This window comes from Rhinolophus sinicus, linkage group LG03 (genome assembly GCF_036562045.2).
Source record: "Rhinolophus sinicus isolate RSC01 linkage group LG03, ASM3656204v1, whole genome shotgun sequence".
NCBI classification, from domain to species: Eukaryota; Metazoa; Chordata; class Mammalia; order Chiroptera; family Rhinolophidae; genus Rhinolophus; species Rhinolophus sinicus.
The window spans coordinates 66,362,259-66,375,470 of record NC_133753.1 but is presented as its reverse complement, the minus strand read 5'-3'; the positions used below and the strand labels follow the sequence as shown (position 1 = coordinate 66,375,470).

At 33.8% G+C, this 13,212-nt stretch overlaps 1 protein-coding gene across 2 annotated transcripts in view; it reads left to right on the top strand.

Moving 5' to 3' along the window:
* Window positions 1–13,212, top strand: part of SPRED1 (sprouty related EVH1 domain containing 1) — a 115,096-nt gene that overhangs the window by 45,676 nt on the left and 56,208 nt on the right. The window contains exon 2 of one of the 2 annotated variants that reach the window (XM_019725519.2): window positions 4,078–4,252. In XM_019725519.2, coding sequence (XP_019581078.1) covers window positions 4,078–4,252 — 175 coding nt within the window. Of the gene's footprint in view, window positions 1–4,039; window positions 4,253–13,212 lie in introns of those variants that run through there. The other variant, XM_074327922.1, reaches the window with a different exon arrangement.

Genomic DNA, 13,212 nt, shown 5'->3' with positions numbered 1-13,212 from the left:
CCGTTGCCAAAGTGAAGAATAGAGCTTTAGTTTTAAGTATTTTTGAAAATAATACTAAAGAACTAATTATTGTCAGTTTTGACTTTTTAGATAAATCACTGGGAACAAATGCCTTTCAACTACATATTTAAAGAAGATCAAAAGTGAAATTTCTGAGAATTTGGCAATAAGCATTAAGTTGTCATTATAAATGGCTGTTGTGTCAGAGACTAATAGGTAGCAAATACGATGCCGAGAGAGAGTAAAAATCCCACATATTATTGAATTTCAATTCCATGATGGCAAATATTATTTTTCTTTATTTTCCACATTTGTTAGAATGGGCTTCTATTGTTTACATGATCAGGAAAAATAGTTTATTATATGATTTGTTTTCTTGCTCTTAAGTCACTTTTATCTAAGGGAAGGGATAACAAGTGCAAATTTTATGCTACAGGGCAGAGTATGACAAAGTTTATAAGAGCTGCCATTAGTCTTTGGGAGTGGTTGCAAGTTTTAGACAAGAATTACCGTGCTTTTATTTGGGAGAGGAAGACATTTGAAGGCTGGGAGATTATGAGAATAAAAACACAGGTGAAAAGCTTAACCTTGGCAAGAATGAAGGTTTGTAAAAAAATAAAACAACAAAAAACAACAACAACAAAACACATTATTGAACAACTTGAAGAATTTTATGGTAAGTAGTCAGTCTTAGGTCTTGAAGTTGAAAGCTGGGTTGTGAAATTTTAAACTAATGAGGGCTATAATAGAGGGAATACAGATTTGCATAAGCTTCTGGAATACTTTAAAGCCTAAAGGATCGACATGAATAGATAAGCGAAATAATTATATTTGGTGTAATTGAAAACATGAAATTTCAAAACAAGTGGATATAAATTATTGGCCAGCTTTAAAATCTCCTTTGTTGTCTTAAGGTGAACAATGAATCAAGCAACCTTACTCTTCTAGGAAGGAAAACTTTGTTTTATCCGATTTTCCTAGAACAGAAAGTAAAAAGCAGAAGGAAAAATGAAAGAAATTGGGAGCAGCAAGAAGAATTATGTTTGGGATACTTTTGTTTAAAGCATATTTATACACTGTTAAAAATAACAAAAAAATTATAGTATCTTGAGTAAAGCCACAGACAGTTAAAATGTGGGTTCTTTATTTAAATTACTTTTAACATATAAGTATTAATTAAAGTAATTTTTGAAGAAACTCAAATGAGAATACCTAATTTCAAGCTCCTAAAATAACTACTAGAGTATATATATATTCTTTAATATTATACACATTTTAATATTTTTAAAATACAAGATATGCCTGAGAAGCATTATATAAATTATAAAGGAGAATTAGTAAAATTCAAAGATGATGAAATAAGAGTCTATGCCCTAAAGAGGATAACTAATACTCCCATATTCTGAAGTCAAAATATACCCTGAGCTTCTAAATTGGGTATTTTACTCCTTGGATACTCCACGTCTTACAGAATCCAGTATAAAGTTCTTAAATTTCACAGTTTACTACATAATTAGATGAGAAGAAAGAATCAGGATCCTATAATAAAATAGACAAATGGTTATTGGGAACTTGAATGTAGGTTTTGACCCACTTCTACCTTTGTGACTTTGTAACTCCACTGAACTTTAAATGTGTTGAGCTTTAAATGAATGAGCTGAGTTCACAAACATTTATTCTAAAGCTAGTATGTCTAAGTTATGAGCTATGCTTCTGGTATATCCTTAGACTTATATTCTTGATAAACCAAATGCCCTTCATTCAGTATTGATTCTAGCTCTCCAGCTTGGTTCCCACTGTAATAAGCTTTCTCTGATTCTTGGGATGCATGTCATGTTTATTTATAGTAGAGGTACTTGTTCCAACATATCCCGCGAGGAGGATTCCAATTTGATGTTTATATCAGCTCAGCCTTTAGGCACACACCTCCACTGAGCTGTGCTCCAAGTTGAAGATTGGTAAGAATCGGGCCCAAACAAGAATTAGAACCTCTGAATAACTGAATAATAAAAAGCTTAGATACAATGGTTGCCTGTAAAGCTGAAGATTTTCAGAGCTTCTATATAAAGAATTATTTGATCCCAATAATAGAGAATTAGAGGTTAACCATGTAAATTTTATTTTCTTTCCCAGGTCCTACCTGGTTTTCAATTACCAGGATGACAACTATTTCAATTTAAAATTTTTTGTTGTAATAATTAATAAACGTAGTGTTTATTATATGTCAAGCATTGTTTACGTTTATTAAAGGCAGGTTCTGTAACTTCTCAAGGACATACTGCTAGTAAGTTGTTGAACCAGGATCCAACTTATGAAAGTTGGACTGTAGACTTCTCCCTCAACCACACCACCATACAGCTCTAAAAGGGTATAGCTCTCTGACAGGCGACTTGTGTCCAGAATATAAAAAGAACTTCTAAAAATCAGTAATAGTAGATAGCATAATAAATAACAAATCAAAAGACTTAAGATCAAGAGATAAATGGCCAATATGCGTATGAGAAGATGCTCAACATCATGAGTCATCAGGGAAATGGATATTAAAACCACAATGGGTAACCCCTATATACTCACTATAATGGATGAAATTTAAGTCTGAAAACACCAAATGTTGGCAAGGATGCAGAGCAACTGAAGTTATCATACATTACTGATAAGAATGTATAGTGGTACGACCACTTTGGAAAACAGTTTATTAGTTTAAACATACTACTCTATGACACATCAATTTCATTCCTAGGTAATTAAGAGAAATAAAACATCTGTCTCTATGAAAAAGACTAATACAGCAACGTAATTAGTGAAAGAAGTCAAGACATAAAGTGTACAAGTGGTGATTCTGTTTGATTCCATTAATATGAAATCCCATAAGAGGCAAAACTAATTTATATTTTAGAAATCAGAACCCTGGTTATCTGATGGGAAGGAGGCCTAAGGGAATTTTCTTGAGTCATGAAAATGTTCTTTATCTTGATTATCATATTGGTTATGCAAATGTGCACATTTGTCAGAATTTGTTGAATTGTATATTTAAGATCAGTATGTGTTATTGTGTATAAAGTATACCTCAATAGAACAAATATGTAAAGTAAAAAAGCAAGGACGGTATTTCAGACAAGCACTATGACAAGAAGTGACATCTGGCAACCTATCACTTAGAACATATAGAGACACTAAGCAGCACAGAACTGTTATGTAGAACTACGGTTGATAGTCACAATAACCAAGACAAGCTTAAGTTATATTCAGTATAATTTTCTAAGAAGTCAGCAAGGCATGCTATTTCATAAAGAATTTCATCAATAATTATTAGTTTAAAAGTTTTAGAACTAAAATGCTTAGATGTCAGTTATCTAGAACATTAGCATATGAAACACATTTCTTAAGATTTTATGTAAAGAACAGTTGAGGTTAATATTGGGAAGTAATTCTGAATGGAACTATAATGCAGTCTCTTAAGAGTGGAGTCTGCCAAAATGAGGCCATGAAAGGTTTCTGTAGACCAATTTGCTTGATAAGTTACTGAAACAGAACATTTGTCTTTATATGATTTGTGTGATTTAGCTTCCCAGATGTTAGAAGAAATAAAAATGGCATCTGGGTTTCAGCATTTTATTTATAATATATTCCAGAAATGCCAGAAACTTAAGAGATGTCACTATTAAATGTACCAGAATACAGCAGTAATTTGTCCTGTTTATATTGCAGCAGGTGAAAGTATATAGACAAGTTTGATGATGGCCTGTGTAATTTGAGCGTGTTTATCTCTGGGGTTTTTCATAACTTGTTCCACAGCAATCACATGAGCTTTAACTAGTTCTCTGATGAATGGAAATAAGAATTCTGTAGTCTTTTATTGTGAGGTTAGTTGTCAAAATAAAGGTTAACCTTTTAAGTTAGTTTGTGGTTTTTGACGTCTTTCAAGTAGGTGACCTTCTGTGGACTGTCATGGAAGTAGTGAACACTTCAGTTACCACACATTAACTAATGTGGGCTTTGGTTTCTCAAACAAGACTGAGAGCTTGGCTGGTTTTTGTTTATGGAAAAGCTAATTTCTCATCTTTGCATCTATTTTAGTAATAGTTATGCACGAGTGCGAGCTGTGGTGATGACCCGGGATGACTCAAGCGGTGGATGGTTACCACTTGGAGGGAGTGGACTAAGCTGCGTCACTGTCTTCAAAGTCCCTCACCAGGAAGAGAATGGCTGTGCTGACTTTTTTATCCGTGGAGAGCGACTCAGGGATAAAATGGTAATTAATAATGTATTTATTGCTATAATTTTAAGATTCTACAGAACGAGTTATATATTTAAAATGATGATTAGTGGACCATAATTTATGAGAATTATTTTTACCCAGGATCAATGATTACGTTTTTGGAGCTCTTTTAATATTAAGGACAGTGTAATATGCCTGTGTCCTTGCAGCTGGGACTGACAGTAACATGCACGTGTTCGAAGAGAGCCGCTTTTCTGGTTAGGTTTAATGCAAGAACATTCATGGGCAGTCCCCTGGCTATTAAACCGGCTACACCCTGCCTCTCCTTCTCCCCATTATCCCTGAGACTGGAGGCTGGCAAGCTATAGCCCACAGGCCAAATCCTGATCTGCCATCTGTTTCCGTATGGCCCATGAGTGAAGAATGGTGTTAGCATTTTTAAATAATTGAAAATAATCAAAGAAGAGTAATAATTTTGTGATACATGAAAATTGTATGACATTCAGATTTCAATGTCTATAAATAAAGTTTGATTGGAACGTAGCCAGGCTCATTCATTTATATTTTATCTATGGATGCTTTCACAGTACAATGACAGAACTGAGTAGTTGCAACAGACCATAAGTATTTGATCCCTTAAACAGAACATTTTTTCTGACATCCACCCCAGGTTCTTTCTCTTCATTTCCTATTAATCTAGTTGTCTTGGCTCACAAGGGTACCTGGTGTCCAGCCTTGTTTTTAACTCTACTATCTTCCACCCACATGAGAGTTTCCTTACACCTATGTATTTTTAAATTTGAATCTATCTTTTGATAATGTTGGATATTTACTTTTTAATTAATGTAGAAAGCTCTTTATCATTCTTTATTTCATTTGTGAGCCAAAAAACAAGTAATTATATCTGAAATGTTGAGTGATGTTAGTATCATTCCTGTATCAAGCAAAAGGAGAGCATACACTTAGAAGCAAAATGAGAATAAAGTGCCCAAAATTTCTAAGACCCTTGAAAATAGCTAGGTTCTTTTAAATACATATTTGTTGAATGGTTTGTAAGCCCATTTGGCACATATGATATTATGTCTATTGAAAATGTGTTTTAAATTCCAAATACTTTTCATACATGAACATTTTAAATAAACCTACTTTTAATATTGGTTCTTGGTTTCTGACTATTTTTTACTACTGAATTATTTCAGTAATTTAGTTGCCTAACTTGTCTGTGCTCCAGTTTCTGCCTCAGTGAAAGGAGAGTTATCTTAAATCATTTTGAAAGCCTTCCAACTGTAGTTTTTTATGTTTATGATTCACTCCTGACAATGAATCTCAATTAACCAGAATGTGGTTTTAGGATTATAGAAACCCCGGTTGAATTCAGAAGTGTGTATAATAAATTTAACGTCATCTCTAAGAGTTTAAATATTTAAAGGTGATTCTGGCCTTGGATAACATAGGGGCTGGCATATGTGAATGCTTATTTAAAATAAGGCTTTGTAGACTTCTAAGAAAGAGTTTATGGTGATCTGTCCTAGAGGGTAATGCTTCTCGTGTGAGCTAATGATGAGTGGGAATAGTTGGAGGAGAAGTTGTAGATTTTAGAAACTGAGTAAAATGGTGACAATCTAAGGCATTTTTAAAATAGTAAAGATAGAAAAAGAGAAGAAAAAAGTCTAAGGTGGAAAAAGAATTGAAGGAAAAAGCTTTCTAGAAAAAGCATAAGAACAAGGAAAAAATGAACTGGATATGAAATAGAGGGGAAAAATCAGAGTGAAACAGAATGTTTCCTATGTTAATGGACCAGTTTACTTGAGGATAATTAAATAAGGGACATGGTTTGCATAACTCAGAGTGAGGCTGGTCAGACAGCTCAGACTGATGGATTAGGTGGTTGCTTGGAGTGTGGCTTTGACATAAAACTAGTGAGAATGAACCTGGGATTCAGAAAGAACACAAGCTTATTCCCTATGACAGCACTTTCAAAAGAGCCTTTAACCTAATCCTAGGGTGTAGAATCATAAAAGACTAACAAGAAAATACGTTCTTCTGTTAGAAACACCGACCTTCGAATCAGAACACCTATTTTTTCACCTGACAGTTTCTCCTTGAAGAAGCTTGTTATTTGTAAAACAGGAATGGTAAGTATATTTCAGTGTAGACATAAAGGAAACATTATTCAGTTAGAAGGTTGACATATTTCTTGTAGGGATTAGCTGCATTGTAAAGCATTTTAGATTATGGAGACTTGTATGATCAAAAGCAGAAGCAATAATACATGGCTATAAATTGAAAACAGCAAAATCTTGTGGTGTCTCAAGATAAATAGAACAGTGACATTGAAATAAGCAAATTAATTGCCCCCCTTTGCTGGGTAATACACTTCTAAAGTAATACAGAATTAAAGTATATATTCTTTTTCACTATCACTGCATTTGGGAATTAATTTCCATATATATATATTAGTTCCCAAATGCAGTGATAGTGATAAAGAAATACATATCCAAAAAAATTATGCAGATTTTAAGAAAGGAAAAACTATTAAAATTGTAATACTCAATATATATCATTAACAAAAGATGAATATAAGTCACATTTGACTTCTGCAGTTACAGGAGGTGCTCAAATGGTTACTTACCATCAGCGTCCAGACACTTCTGATTACGTACTGCTTGAGCAACATTGGCCAAAGTGTCCACTTGTATACATTTTTTTGCCACCCCCGGGGTGTGTGTGTGTGTGTGTCTGTGTGTCTGTGTGTGTGTTTAACTGATTGGTTTTATTTTCATCTATTTTTCTGGGTTCTAGTTTTTTGATTTATCTGAAAAAGAAGAACTCTGTGACTGTTGAGCCTATAAATTTACAAAGTTCTTCCCAAGTTGATAGTTTTCTTTAAAATCCTTGTTGGTGAGTAAACTGCAATTTAATATTGTTCCGATGTAATAGTTAATCATATAAAAGGTATTTGCTGAAAACTTACATTTCTATACCCATTTTTTCTGTGGGTCACATCTTAGAATCCTCCACCTGAGATAAATTTTAGAAATGAAGTGAGATACCTGCCCCTCATACCCCAAGGAAAACTTGTGTCCTTTAAGAAAGAATAATTAGTAATGAGATATACCTGTAGCTAATAAAGAAATACTAGATAATATTTTAAAGAGTGTTTATAAGTCAGAATACTGGTAATAGTAGTGAAGAAAGATAGCTTTTCTCAAGTGTGAAAGAAACACTTTGGTAGAAGAGTTTTCCAGCCTTGGATTTACAATTACTTGTACTAAAAATATGTCGTTACACTTTCCAAAGGTTTATATTATACTCTTTTTTTTTTTTTTTTTTTTTTTTTATGAGAAAGGGAGCACAAATAAAGACTAGGCTGATTGGGACTTTTTCAGGAAGGCAGCATCATGTGTAATTGGGGCAATACTCAATGATTTATTGGTTCGTTCATTCAGAGGGATCAGAAATTATTTCTTATGATGCTTACGTATAACTTGTTTTTTATGATGCTCACTAAGGTAGAGTTTATTTTATAGGTTACCCTTAATTAGAGCTTCCCAAGCTGTGTGCCGTGAATAAAAGTGGCTGGAGCCTTCAGGCTGACTGCCTCTTAACGGCAACTCCTCTTTCTTGGTTGTCTTATAAATGTTTTTGTTTTTTTTTAAGTATGCCTGAGGAAAAAGTTGGAAAACAGTGCTCTACGTAGGTGGCTTTCATACTTTATTGATGATCGAGGAGGAATTCAAAAGAAACACCAGGCTTTGGTGTTTTTGCCTAAGATAATCTAAGCACTGCGTTTCTTCCAGACATTTGGGGGTGGAATGGTCTTTGACAGGGATAGATTCTCAGATCCACTTTTCTTAATCTACGTGAGTTGTATCCTCCATTTCCTTCTAAATCTTTATAGCCTTGATTTCTTCCTTTAATTCTTTCGTATAAGTTAGTGTTACCTTGGATCACATTTTTTAAAACGCTAGCTAAAATTTAACCATTAATTTGTATAGATTACTGTAAAACTCCATCCGCATTGCCCATGATATAGAAGCTTCCTCTTTTGCATTCATTTTTCATTAGATAGAGTGGCTTTTCTCTGTTAGTATAACACTTAATATTTTATAGGCAAACATTTTACCAAAGTGATTTCCATTTGTGTAGGTTATATTATTTGACCATTTTTAGCTGAATTGTATATGATACGTAAATTTAAAACACTGTATTATAATACACCGTTAGAGTCTTTTTAAGTAGCTGAATAAACTGTTAAGGGTGACATTGAATTTTGCTAAAATATTTACTAGTAAACAGTTTTTAATAACCGTGGGGATCTAAATTAGGTATTCTTAAGTTTATGTAGTAGGTAACAAAATACTGTAAATTTACTAATTTAATTGAAGTTATGCTTTTTAAAAGCACATTATGGCTAAGAAATGACAAAAAATGGAATAGGCTACATAGAAAGTAGAACTCTTACAACATCTGGGTTACTTAAGATGTTCTGTGGAAACAAGAAAAGGCACTGTGCTATGTCAAAGCCCTTATAAGAACTATCGTTCTAAACTTACAGTGACAAATGTGAATGAAATGAAGAAAGGGAAGATAAGAAACATTTCAAGTTTAAGAAGTTGCCAAAGAGATTAAAGAATTGTTTTTCGGATCAATAAGTAATTAGGTTGTGGATAAAAAATGGTTTGTAAAAGTAAGAATGCCTATAAGATAATATTAGGTTGGTGCAAAAGTAATTGCAGTTTAACAAGTTAAAAGTAATTGCAAAAACCACAATTACCTTTGCACCAACCTAATATCGTGTTTCCCCGAAAATAAGACCTAGCCAGACAATCAGCTCTAATGTGTCTTTTGGAGCAAAAATTAATATAAGACCCTGTCTTATAGTATGTAAGACCCAGTCTTATGTTATAGTGAAATAAGACCAGGTCTTAGTTAATTTTTGCTCCAAAAGACGCATTAGAGCTGATTGTCCAGCTTGGTCTTATTTTCGGGGAAACACAGTAGTTCTATTTAAATATTTTAAATGGGGTTTCTTTTCAGTTATTAGAGCCTAAAACAAAATTAGAGTATTTGTTTTCTAGGAAAAAAATAGAGTAATTATAATACAGGAATAGCTTTATTTAAAATGAGACTTGCCCCCTTTCCACCAGAGGAAACAGCTTTCTGCCTTGGATTGAACTTTATAGAAGCACAGAACAATTTCTTACTTAGCTTTTACCACCGTGCCTCTGAATTACTCCATTGTGAAACCTTAATCTTTCTACAGAACTCTTCCTCCACTAAAACCCAATGGCATTAACTAGTTTTCTCTTTAAGATTCAATAACTCTGTCTCTCAAAAGATACTGGGTCTCCTATTTACCATAATATCACAGTTGGGGCGAGGGGAGTGGGAGTGGGAGTAGAGATGGTATCACCATTTTTATTGTGCCGTATTCTCCTGACAGAGCATTGCTCCATCATCTAGTACATAAATCACCTGATTGACACTCTGCTGTTCAGTTCGCCATCCTGTAGCTTTCATTTTCGTCTTCTGACCTTAGCAGTTCCTTCCTATAGCCGACTTTCCCACATCTGAACTTCATCATTATTCTTGGCTACTTTGCTGTGCAGTTTTGACCTTCTGGTCTTCATTTCAGCAGGCTGCCTTCCTGCATCTGGTTGTTACCCAGAACTGTTCCATTTGAGGAATTTTATAATTTCCTGTCGTTTCTTTTTTATTCCCCTTCTCTTGCTCTACAGTTTCATGTTTACTCTGTTACTTTGTGCCTCTGATTTTCTCCCAATTTCATGAAATTCCTCTGGCTTGAGTATTTTTCTTAAACCAATCTAAATTTTTGTTGTCATTTAGACTACTCATTCATATTTCAGTAGATACGGTCGTGTGATGCCAAGTTTTCACCTTACTTTACAGTGGATGAACTTCATTGGATTTCATTGAATCCTACATTATTAAAAGAGAATACTCCTTTTTTAAAGGCGAGTCTTTCATGCAACAAATATATATTGAGAAGCTAATGTGTGCTAGACACCGTTTTAGGCACTGGAGGAATATACATTCCGATGCGAGTCAGAAATATTACAGTAAATAGATAAGTAAAATGAGTAATATGCTGGACAGTCCTAAGTGCTATGTCAAAGTTTATGTAGTGGGCAATAAAAAACAAATCAGGGGAAAGGAGTATAGGGAGTTTTTTGTGGGGAGGAACTTTTATAATCCAGCACTTCCTTTATCTTGAATTTACCTCCCGTTCCCAAAGGCAGTCCTGCCGTGATGTTTCCTTAGTTACTTAGGGTTCATCAAAAGCAAGCATTGAACTTACAGAAATGCCCTCTCCTCTTTTTCGTTAACTAAATTACTATAAAGGTAGTATATTAAAAGTTTATGTGGAGTAGAGAATGTAGACAGATAGCTTGCTAATCCCGAGGAAATAATAATTGCAGGAACAATGTCCTTTTTATTGTCACAGCTAAGTGACAGACGGAAAACTAGGAAAATTCAGTAAGAGAAAGCCCCTTGAGCACATCGGTTTTGCTGTGACGGATTGGAATTTGAAGACATGCTCATAATCACAATCATCGTCATCACCGTCATCATCCAAAATTAACTGTTCATTTTAGGGTCAAACCATTGAAGCGAAGACAAATTGTACCATTAATGACTTTTTTGTACAACCATGAATTTTGTGACTTTCACAGTTGTTTTACAACAGTTAATTCTTTAATTCTTTCACAGTTTTTTACAACTGTTAATTCTTTAATATTGCCAATATTGCTTGAAGAGAGAGAAAAAAATCTGCCTCTTAGCATCTGTGTTATCTTTCTTTTGAAGCCATGTGATAGCTATTTCCTGAAAATTAAGATTTAGAATATGTCCCATATTACCTTCCCTAGTGGCTTTTGTTTCCTCTTTTCAGAAAACTTCAGCGTGACACTTTTTTTCAGCACTCTCTTTACTGACTATTCTACATTTCCTCTTTATTAACATCATTCTTTAGTTATTGATTTATACGGGTTGACCTGGTCTGTCAGGCTCATCAGGATTATCTTGGCTTCATCTTTCTCTTTTGTACCTGATTGTGATACATTTCATATTCCTCCTATTACATTCCAGCTGCCATTACACTGTTACAATAGTTAATAGCTTCCGTAATAGCTGAAGTCCAAACTCTTTGATCTCAAATTATTGGCCTTATTAGCTTTCTAAATATTCCGTTCCTACTTTTGCCTATTAGAATCTAAATTGTCATCTGAATGTAACATGCTTTTAATTGGTTGGTTGGTTAATATTATTCTTTTCATTTATCAACAGCTGTTTGAGTGCCTTTTATGTGCTAGACTTATATTAGTTTCCTCAGGCTGCCCTTAAAAAATACCATAGACTGGGTGGCTTGACCGGCAGAAATTTATTTTCTCACGGTTCTGGAGGCTGAGAAGTCTTAAGATCTAGGTGCTGATTGGCTTGGTTTCTGGTGAGAGGTCTCTTCCTAGATTTCAGAAGGATGCAGTTCAGTCCATACTACTTTCTATTCAGTTCCACTCTTTTGTCTGTTGATTCTTATGTGAATATTATACTTTTAAAATTAATTTTATGTAGAGTTTAATATTTGCTAATACTAGTGTTCCCCCTTACTTGTCTTTACCCTGTTTTTGGGTATATTTTTACTCATTCTTTCAGAATGGTAAACAACTATTTTTATATAGGTCCATTCATTTAAGTTTTTTCATGCATACATAAAATATTTTGTGACCATTGTAAATGATTTTTCTTGGCCATTTCTGGTATCTCTTAAAGCTCCTTCATGCAATTTGTTTTCTTTTTGTATAATGCTAGCCAAAACTTCCAGAATAATATTAGACAATGTTGATGATAATATTGGCTTTTTTTAATGTAATGGTATTTCTAGTGTTGCACAGATAAGTATGATGTTAGCTGTTGTTTTGGGATGTCCTTTGTCTCAATACGGAAGTGTCCTTAACGTCTCTTATGTTTCCCATCAGAATTTGATACTATACTAATTTTTCTGAAATCTGGTTTTGCAGATGTTTCATAGATTTTTTAAGTTGATCTGTTTATTGAGATAATTGTAGGTTATTGATTACTCTTACAGGGAATAATATAAAGAGATCCTGTTTTCCTTTTACCCAGTTTTCCTAATGGTAACATTTTGCAAAACTAGTATATCAAACTGGAATATATATTCACATGTGTACAATCCATTATATTCAGAGTTCCCCAGTTTTACTTGTACTCATTTGGGTATGTATTTAGGTCTATAGAGTTTTATCACATGTATCCACTACCATAGAAAAGACAAAACAGTTCAATAGCCACAAGAATCCTCTCTTCTGTTACTTTTTTTTTTTATAACCACACCTCCCTCTTGGCCTGGCCACCACTCACCTGTTCATTTCTATAATTTTGTCCTTTCAAAGATGTTATATAATTGGAATTACAAATATGTAACTTTTCAGGATTGGCTTTCTTCATTTAACATAGTTCCTGGAGGGTTCATCCAGCTGTTGAGTGTATCAACAATTTGTTCTGTTTCATTGTAGACTAGCATTCTGATAACTGTACCAAAGTGTGACTATTGACTCATTGAAGGAAATCTAGGCTGTTTGCAGTTTTGAGCTATTGCAAATATAGCTACTATAAACATTCATATACAAGTTTTTTTGTGAACCTAAGTTTTATTTCTTTGGGATAAATGACCAAGAATGCAATTACTGGATTGTATGGTAGTTGCATGATTTCTTTTGTAAGAAACTGACAAGTCTTCCCCAGCGTGGCTATTATGTCACATTTCCACCAGCCTTGTATGAGCAATCTAGTTTCTACTAGGCATTCTCGCCAGCATTTTGTGTAGTCACTTTTTTATTTCAGTCATTTTGATGGGTGTGTAGTGATAGCTCCTATGGTTTGAACTTGCATTTCTCTAATGGCTAATGATGTTGAATATCTTTTCATACATTTATTTGTACCTTCTTTGG